This window comes from Taeniopygia guttata, chromosome 3 (genome assembly GCF_048771995.1).
Source record: "Taeniopygia guttata chromosome 3, bTaeGut7.mat, whole genome shotgun sequence".
NCBI classification, from domain to species: domain Eukaryota; kingdom Metazoa; phylum Chordata; class Aves; order Passeriformes; family Estrildidae; genus Taeniopygia; species Taeniopygia guttata.
The window spans coordinates 105,181,644-105,192,095 of NC_133027.1; the positions used below are offsets into that span (position 1 = coordinate 105,181,644).

The 10,452-nt window shown below is 39.5% G+C and overlaps 1 protein-coding gene across 18 annotated transcripts in view; it reads right to left on the bottom strand.

The window, feature by feature from the left end:
* Nucleotides 1-10,452, bottom strand: part of ESRRG (estrogen related receptor gamma) — a 391,934-nt gene that overhangs the window by 326,010 nt on the left and 55,472 nt on the right. For 2 of the 18 annotated variants that reach the window (XM_072927569.1, XM_030269129.4), the window contains exons 3-4: nt 4,393-4,452; nt 3,615-3,658 (exon numbers count right to left, since the gene is read on the bottom strand). The exons of 15 other annotated variants lie outside the window; for them this stretch is intronic. Coding sequence is in view for 1 of the 3 variants with exons in the window: in XM_072927558.1 (XP_072783659.1) it covers nt 3,615-3,658 (44 nt within the window). In the remaining 2 variants the exon portion in view is untranslated. The remainder of the gene's footprint in view (nt 1-3,614; nt 3,659-4,392; nt 4,453-10,452) is intronic. One more of the 18 variants, XM_072927558.1, reaches the window with a different exon arrangement.

A 10,452-nucleotide genomic window follows, 5' to 3' on the forward strand; every position in this document is an offset into this window, starting at 1 on the left:
GCTTAGCCCACTTTCATATGAATGTCATATTTTGCATTTGCTGTGTGCTGTCATCGAGACTCCTGCTGTAAAACAGTTTGGTTTTCCCCCAGTTAGTGCACCAGATTAGCATTCCCCCTCTCCCCCCTCCAGAACAGAATGTAATTAAAGATCATGGGAAAATAACACACACACTAGTCATAAAGTTAGAGAATTCCAGGTTTGGTTCTGCTTCCCAATTTTACATGCTCCACTTCACTTCTGCATATAAAGAGAAATATAGATAGGTTTGGTCACTGGATATCTATTAACTCCTTGCACATCAGATCCTGTAAGACAGAGATGACAGCAAGATCCACTGCAGCTTATGAGAAAGGGCCTGTGCCTCAGTAAATCATACCCAAGACACCCAAAAGGAAGTGCTTTGCCCCAGTGGTTCCCTCTTTGCTTACTGTGAAAGAGTTTCGAAACATAAGCCAGAACTGTCTCCCCATTTAGAGTGTTCAGGAAAAGGTTTCATCACCTCAGTGAATGTTTTCACCTGAGAAGCCTGACAGGATGATCACTTGGATAGCCTTGAAGCCAGAGAACCCCTTGGGTCAGCAAAGGCCAGCGCTGGTGGCACGGTGGCACAGCTGGTTTAAAGCAGAGCTGGTTTCGTGCATCCTCACCTCAGCAGAGGCACCTCCACCTCAGGTTTTTTGGTGCTAGAATGGAAACATCTAAGAGCTTACTGCCTTTGGCTGTCGGACTGAACGTCACCAGAAGAAAAATTAACTGCTTCTTAATTAAAAAAAAAAAAAAAAGCTTAAACTGGTATTATAGCATAGATAAAAATATCATCAAACTGCCATTTATCACCACAAGAGTAAGCAAGAAGCAACTGTTGATCTTCAGTGCCTCCTGAGAGGCTCTGGAAAGGAAAAAAACCTACCAGGTGATCTTGTGCTGTGGAGGCAGGTGGCAGTGGGGAGGCAACTCAGGATCTACATCCCAAGTCCTGCTACAGCTAAATTACATCATAATTTGTCTTCTTTTTCAAGATGAGAGAAGGTAACTGAGGTCACTGAGAAAGATGATGTTTGTGCTGTGTCGTTTGACACAGTATCACACAGACAGAATTTATGGCTTGCCCAACCTATACAACACTGTCACTGTGGATTTCCAGGAAATAAACCCCAATATCATGATGCTTACTATACCTCAAAATTCCTCCCTCTTCCTCAGATAGAGAAGAAAGTAGATGTTCACCTTTACTGTAATTATTTTTTATGAGAAGAAAGTAGATGTTCACCTTTACTGTAATTATTTTCATGGCAATTCTCTTCCATTAGTTTGAGGATCATAATGGAATAAATAGAAAAATGAGCTCCAGGCTTAGTATTCTGCATTGTAATCTAAATTAAACTAGTATTACAAATTTGTTTACATATCTCAGTTGAGCTATGCAGTTTCAAAAGTTACTTGCTGAATGTAAACATCTCTCCCAATGCTACATTACCCACTATATGCAGTAAAATATATTCTAATGTAATACAATAAAATTGAAAAACCAATAAATGTTCCTATTTATTGAGAAATTGGACAAAAAATAGCTTATTGTCAGTTTTTAAAGACTGAAAATCAATAGATGATAAAAGGTTGTATTTTTTGTTACCATTAGATTGTTGACTCTAGCAATAAGTGAGATATGGATTATAACCGGGGGGAGTAAAGAACTGGTGAGATATACAATTTGGAGCTTCTAGGGTTTTGTAGAAACTTATTTCCCAGTATTTGTGCAGCAGTGGCCATCTTGGCTCTGCTGTTAATGGGCCCCAAGAGCACAGCTCCTCCATTTGGTTGACAAAGCCAGCTTTAAGTAACTTCCTGTCTTTACAAGCATTTGTAAATTAAGGGGATTCTTAATCAGACTTGCATCTGCTGCGGATCACAAATAAAGGAGATCCAGCTTTCACATACATTCACATCCTGCCAATCAAAAAAAAACAAAACACAAAAAAAAAATCCTCGAAAAACACCGTGAAACCCCAGTTATCAGAGTGTCACCTCCCAGCTGCCTCTGAGTCCCCCTGGGTGAGCTGCCAAGAGGGGTTCCCCAGGTGTGGCCCCACATAACAGCAACCACCACCCAACACCAGAGAGAAATCAACTTAAATCAGATGTTCAGCTTGCAAAGATCTTTAGCTCTCATGCTGAAGTTCATGAGTCTGACACCCTTCCTCACACACATAAGGTTTTCCACATCTGGGTCCTGAGCACAGAGGTCCCATTCCAGCCTGCCATCTACACACAGCTCAACCTTACCCTAAGTACATGGGCAGAGAGAGGTCTGAAAAACACAGATTTTTAGCACCTGTTTTCCCAGAGGAATTTATTCACGGAAGTCAGTTTAAAACCTGAATTTCTATATTAATTCAACAAAAAGCACACAACGATGCAGAGGCTGGAAAGGCATTCTTGTCTCACGGTGCAAACACAGCAACATGGGATACTAAAAAAAAATATGCAGTGATAAAAAACACTGAGCTAAACATAAATGCTGCATCCAAGGTCCTTACATAGTGATCCATGCCAACATTTTTCCAAGTGAACCAGTAGGTATGACCATTACATATAAACCCAAATATAGATGTTCTACCCCAACTATATTTCTAAACACTGGAACAGAGTCGGAAAGAATGCCAATTACAATAGGGAGTTAGGGCTGCTTTTAGGATTTATATTCTCTTTGTGTGTTTCATAATCATATCGCAGCTCAGATCTTCTAGATGGGGGTAATGCAGAAAATACCTATACTGCCTTCAGATACACAAATGTTCTTCTCTGGAAAAGTGGGCAGTGACCACTGGGCCTGGATGTAACGGAGAACTAGTAAAGCCAGCTGACCTGCTTCTGCAGAACCCAATTTTACAAATTCAGAGGAGTGTGCAATTAAAAGTCTACAAAAAGAAAATTCCCCAAGACCTGGAAGGAGCTGACAGTGTGCAGAAATGGCCATCCTACTGCTGGTCCCAGTCCTGTGTTTCCCTGACATAAAACGTTTGTTTCAAACCAAGGATAGCACAGAGAGAACTAATTTTCATATCATGGTTTCCTTCTGTTTTCCCAGGTAGGAAGCTATTTCTAAAAAGGGGCTGTTACCACGTCTGCATAATCACATACCAAAAAAAGATTAATGTTGCTCCTGTAAGCTTTTGCTTAAGTATACCATGGAAAATAACTTTGATGAAATAATTTGCCCAGAGCACTGCTTGTCTGGAAGATTTCTATAATCTAACCGCAGTTCTGTAAATAATTTGGTGATAGACAGGCCATCAGCATAATTTGGTGCTAGACCCATGCAATGTTAAGGAAATGGCCAGCAGGCCAAAATTAAATCAACTGGGACCTAGTATGTACAATGCACATTAAAAACCAGTCCAAATCTATTACTTTTTGGAATATGCTTATTCATTTTAAAGGAAGACACTGATTTTTGCATTAGGAATTAACACAAAGAAATGCCATGCTTCCTCCCTGCGAGAAAAAGATCACCCACACAGCGTTAATCCTGCAGATCTCCATGAAGATGTACAATATTTTTGGACGGTAACATCCCAAACTACAGCATTTTGTACTACTTTTGGACTTACCAGTAACTTTCACCAAAGTATCTCAGTTCTCCTGTGCTGATAACCTGTAAAATAGCAAAAGCCATTGCCCTGATTTTTACTCAAGCTGTAACCAGGTCTGTAAGATAAGAGGTACAAAATTGTATGCATGGTACATTGCACCTTTAATCATCTACCTACCTGAAATACTTAAGCAAGTAGTTAGACATCTAAATGGTCCAACTACAGGCTTAAAATAAATGAGTTTTGTAGTACATGACTGTGTCCACATAATTTGAAAACTGGCATTCACATCCCATCTCAAGCAAAGTATCATTTCAGCACAGGCAGATCAGAAACTTAAAATCAGTATTAGAGCCAAGAACAGGTCCAAAATTTATTATTTCAGCTGAGAAGAGGGGAGAACAAACGGCTGCAGGATGCTTCCCGCTGCACTGTTTAATTTCTGGACAAACAATTTGCCATCAGAAATGTCCACAATCAGCATTGCTTTCCTTTTTCCACATCATCATAATGTAAATGGAGATACATTCTGGAAACCCTCAATGGTTTTACCAAATGAGAAGGGAATGGCAGGGAAAATAACATACTAAACAAAGGCAACAAACCCATCCCTTCGAGCTCTAGTGAAAAAAGGCCTCAAGAACCAGACACATTTATACTTCTTTTAAATTGAAAATACAGAGAAGGAAGTGAAGTAGATGGGTTAAAAGCCAGCAAAAAGTAGTATAAAAAAGCCCACCAGGTATTGTTGCAAGAACCTCTAGATAAGCATCTTAAATCAGAGTAAATTACACACCTCATGCTGGTGACTCGGTCATGGGAAATTATGAAGCTACGTGATGTCTCATTTGTTGTGCTGAAAACAAATGTAAATAAATTACTGAGAGAATCTCATTTACATTTAGAAATTCATCCCGATGCATGACATGACTGCTGATGTTTTTTTAAATGACACTTTGAGAAGGAATGCCACTATTAAAAACAGATTGTAGCCACCTCAGTGAGAGCCTGTGCACGGGTGTGTGTGTCTGTGCATGAGTGTGCAATGGCAGATGTTCTAGAGAGATCTTTCAGCTCTTTGGAAAAAACGCTTTCTTTTACTGCTGCACAACCAAAATGGTGGTGCCAGAAGACAAAACCATTGATACACAGTCTTCTGTGTATTTTCCCCTCTCCAGAGAGGGAAGCAGAAAGACACTGTTATGGATTGGCTGCTGCCACTACAACAGAAAGTGCAAATACTGAAATGGTGGCAACAGAAAATAGCGTGGCACATCCCTCCACCATCAAGTGTAATAAAAGTTCCCCTCAAATACACACACAAAAAGCCTTTCACGAAGCTTTTATCTCCCCCCTCCACATCTCACATTTTAAGCTGTCACTGAAAAAATTGAGAAGGATATCCAGGAAGCCATAAGATGGAGAGCAAGTTGAACTGCTGTTAGCTAAGCAGCACACATTCAGGCAAATATCCAAATGCTTTAGGAGCTGTCATTCTCCATCCCGCGTGGGAAGGCTGTGAAGAGACGGACTTGCTCGTATCATGATTGCTCTTATTATTACAGCAGTGAAAACACTGCATACTAATGGATGTGTTTTCAAAAAAAAAAAAAAAGACTGTTAGATGGCTTTTTCGACTCTGTTCCTGGCTGTCTGGGCTTCAGTTTCTGATATATCCTATCCCTTTCTTTGCTTCCAAAACAGAACTCTAAAAAAAGTTTGTAACATGAGGGCAAATAAAACATATTTCCAAATGGGGACATGACAGTGTTCTACAACCCCAATACGGCAGCATATTTACATAAGCCTGCATAGGTCAGAGAGTTTATTTGTTAAGGGACAAATAAGCAGGCCATGAAATAATTATTTTTCATTGTGCCCTGCCAAACCTACCCAGCCAAAGGCTAAATTGAGCTGCTATTGTGATTATTTGAACTGTGGAGCCAAAAGTCTTCACTGCAAAGCATCCCAGCTGTCCTAAATTTTATTCTGATGGCTAGTTTTCACACTAGCTTGAAACTTGCCAAAAATGCTCCACAAAACAGGCAGGCGGAAGGCTTGCTTTATCCAGACCTACATCAATTACTGATTTAGAGCTGTTCTGAGAACTTGATTATTAACAAATCACTTCCCAAAATTGTTATGACAAGATTCACATATGCAAATGGCAAGCTGCTCATATGTACACAGCTAGCAAAAGAAATTAATACAAAGGTTCCCAGATTTATTTATGGTTATTTCCTATTCTGCTTTACTGCAAATTAGCCACTAAAATATTAAAAGAAAGGGGAGAGATCCAGCTGCAGCATCACAGCTTTGACATATGGTGACATGGGAACACCCAGGCTATAACTGCTCAACATGCTTCTGCCTTCACCCAGCTCCCTGGGGAAAGGGATCTACCAGTGCCTTCTGGCACCAAAGGAAGCAAAACCACCACGGCAGCTCTCAAGCTGCAGGTTTGGCCAACACACCAAGGAGCAGGTAGGATTACCCTGAAAACAGCTCAGCTGACGGGCTTGGGAGGATATTTCATATTTTAAACAAGGTTGACAGTGGAGGAGGGGGAACAACAAATAGAATATTTTTTTAAACCTCATGTTTCAAAGCTTAAATTAATCCCTAATAATGAAAGATTAGGATGAGAACGTGTAGAGAGAAGATTATCCCAAGTCTGCCCATTGTGAGGCTCTTACAACTGTACTTGAGGTGCCTGGGGTTGGTCATGGCTAGAGACAGAGCAGGAGGATCTTGGGAACGATTAATTTCGTACTCTCTACATTTTGTCTTAAATAGTAACGAAGACACAAACAAAAGACAAAGAGGCTAATTGTTTTGAAGGCAGCAGACTTATAAATAAATGAAATGCCCATCACTTGGTATCAGGCTCTACATACCACAACCCTGACCAGACAAGTGCACCTTGCTGCAGCTGCCCTCCTTTTCCTCCACACCTCCTCCTACTCTTCATCCTGTTTGTAATTTCACTGTAATATCCTCAGGGCAGCAGCCACTCCACATTTACACATGAATTGGAACAACACCTCGCACAATGGCATGCCAGTCCTGATTGGACCTGGACCGCTCCTGGGAATGCTGCTGGGAACAGTACTATAAAAAGAGCTCATAAATGTATAGAGTTCAGCTCAGTAACACACACATACACACACACCCCTACCTTTTAACACAGCTAACATCATCAGACTGTTAACTCTGTTTTCACAATAAAACTGCAGATAGTCTTTAATCCATTTCTAAGCTCCAAGATAGTCGCAGGATGGGTAGCTCACATGCAGCAGACCTCCTCCACCAGGACACTGTGAAGTCAGGCCTTTGCAATGGACCTCTGCACTTACTGCTCAGTACAATGATAGAAATGCTACGAGATCATGTTATAGAGGTCAAGGCTTAACGTTGAATCCTGCTAGGATTTGCATGGAAGCTGATCGAATGATGAGCTGGGGACATTCAGGATGGGCAACCAAAGGAAGCCACAAACAGCGTCAGCCACATCACCCCTGTGCAACCATGACAGAACTAACCTGATTAGCCCAAATTCCCTTCTGATTTCCTTCCTTCCTTGGGAGAGGCTTTTGACCTTTGAGCTAATGTTTTAATATATTCTGGAATTTCAAATTTTGTACATAATAAACTAGTTATTTTCAGGTACTTCAGATATAAATAACTCCAATACAAAATTTTTACTTGCTCTGGTACTCAGTCATGCTATTTTTAACTGAAAATAACAAATAGATTTGAAAATCTTTAGCAACATATTTCCATTTTTCCATCAATTTTGACACATCAATTATTTTGTTGGGCTTTTTCCTGAAGGACTATGAATGTCCAGTATGCTTCACAAAGAGCAAAAAAAAAAAAAGCAAAGGAGTGGGTACAGGTAAGATGGCAAATCAGTAAGTAACTTGAGTGCATGTATAAATTCAGGTACCTGAGCCCCCTTTAAAGTCATGTTCCATGTTGTAGTCACTCTTTCCAATAGTTAACATATAGAAAAAATGGAAAAAAAATAGCCAAAAGGTAAAGCATATAAAAAATCTTAATTAGAATGGACACTGTCAGGCCTCCATTCTGCATTGATAGGGCACCAGAAATTGACCTTAAAACAGCTGCTAGCAACTGCATTCATCTCTTTCAAAATAAAATAAAAATTTTTTTAAAGTACAAATTTTTTTTTCTGCCAAATGACAGATCTCTCTTTTATTTGCCTAAAAACTCTACACAACCAAATTGTATGTAAAATCCAAGATCACAGTTCCTTTTTCTCTGGCTCCTGATGGGATGGCAGCATTACAGGGCCCTTCATGTGCTTTTCTATGTATCTTTGCACTCAATGCAAGTTTTGTCCATGGCATAAATGTGGAGATTTTCTGTCTTACAGAGGTGTGACCCTCACTGCTGGACATTCTCAGCCTGAGCACTTCAGCTTTTCCATGAACAGCCTGCAACTTGTGACTTGACTCTTGTTCTTTTTGCCTGGGGTGCCCACGGCTCCAACCAAAGCAAACTCTGTCCAGTGTCACACTTCCACTCTGGAGCAAAGATCCCTCAGGAATGATCTTTTTATTTCTACAAAGACAGTAAGAGACCGAGGTCTACATGGAAGAGGCTACTGACAACGCCAAACACACTCAGTCATAGCCAGATATGTGACAAAGTCCAATTAAATCCTATTAGGGAATAATACAAATGACAGAGATTAAAGAATACAGTTAGCTCCTGATTAGACAGCCCATAAATCTGTTCAGGACTTTCAGAACTTACCACCAGAACAATCTCAAGACCTTTCACTGAGTTTCATTTTAACAGACCTGTTGTCCACTGAACCAACAACTCTGTTGCTTACAGACAAGATATTTCATCAACTTAAATACTATTATAAGATGATCATGCACTGAGCTTTCCTGAAATTGTGTAACATTTGCATGGTATAACACATACTCTTACTTGTTCACTGCAGTCTGATTCAAAGTGCTATAAATATGTTTGCCCTTTCTGCTAAGCCCGCCTAAGGGATTAGCAACCCCCCAAAAGTTCAGTTGAATATTAACTGCATTAACTTTGCAGACTGTAACATACTGTTACACTCAAACAGCCTACGGTGTGGTATGGATGACTTGCTTAATAAAAAATGTTTTCTTGCAAAGCCCGATTGCTAGAAAAAAGAATTTGCTCTGTCAAAGGGGGTGACCTCTCCCATTTAATTTCATAAAGCAAACAAACAAAAGGGAGAACTTCACAGGGATGTCCAGAGAAATGTTTATCATTTCGTCTGTCAAACCAGATGGACTTCCCTTGGCAACACAGCACATACTCCACTCTACGTTAGAAATTAAGTCACTTCACCATGAAAAAAACCTGTGAAATACAGTGGCAAAAGTGTTATCTACTGTAGTCATGTGAACTCAAAAACTATAAAAGAAGTATGTTTGCTTACTTATTTTGCTAAGTAAGAAGTGCTTTGAATGTCAACTCCCATAAAAAACTCATGTACTGGAAGACTCTTCAGCACAAAGTTATATAGCGGTGAAGACAAGTAAAAAGAAGAGGAAATATTTAAAAATTGGAAGAGGGAGAGTTGATAGGAGTGTGAAAGGGAGCTGACTTGATAGCTAGTGACAAAAGTCAAGGAAGAGCAGATTCTTGAACCTCCCAAGCAAAAAGCTCCCAGGCAGAGGCGGGTGTTGACTGGCAGTATCTGATCAAACGATGAAGAAAGGGAAAGAGAAAGAAGAAAATGAGAAAGGCTTCTTAGGAGAAGTTTCTTAAAGTTATGAGGCAAAAAGTATTCAATAGATTGCTAAAATACTTTTAAAGATGAAAAATCTCCTCCTTCATTACAACCACAGTAATAAAAAATGTAGAACCTGTCTATTATGGCATGAAAACAGAAATTGCATAATATGGGGGTTTTTCTTTTATAAAAACATACACGACACAAACGTTCTCTAGGCTGCTGTGGGAACACGTAAAAATACTCAAAAAACCTTGATCCTGAACGTTGCAATGAAACCTTTCTCATTTGGTCTTCAAGATCATGTCTGTATCAATTTGTAAAAACACACTCTCCCATACAAGGGACTTGAGTGTAACATAAAATAAATCCAAACTTTGAGAATTAGAAACCATATTTCTTCATAATGCTGGACATTTACTTGCTTCTGCCATTCACCATCACCATTATGTTGTCTAGAAATGGAGACCAACAATAGATGTAGGTAATTACACAAGAACTTAAACTGCAGAGAGCTTCAGACCACAGCATTAAACTGGAATTAAAGCTCTACAGGAAAAGAGAAATGTTTCACTCCCTGCAATCACCTCCCTCCCTCAAACACACACTGCACACCTGCTACCCACCAGCCAGATGGGACTGAATTCTCCCGAATCAGATCTTGGATTTTTAAGCTCAGCTCGAGTTCAATTGGATTTCAAAACATGAAAATATATTATCATTTCACATTCAAAAAATTACACCAGTGTCCAGGAACTCCTAGTCTCAGTGCCACTTGAACAATTAGATATGTATTGAAGTGGGATTATTGTCTCAAATGTCTGATAGAAATAAGTAAAATGCAGCTTTGCATCAACATTTAATTTAATTACACATACTCACTTAATACATAAAAACAGAAAAAATCTGATTTTAAATCATCAGCATGTTAAGTGAGAATGGGAATTCAGCTAATTTGCAGTGACCAGTAGTGTTTTGTTAAAAGTCCACAAAAGCAATATAGCAGCCCAAACTCACTTTAATATTGTAGCAACTGGCTCTTAATGCACAGGTATCATAAAATATTAACACAAGTTAAGAAAACACTAGGAAGCATTATATTCC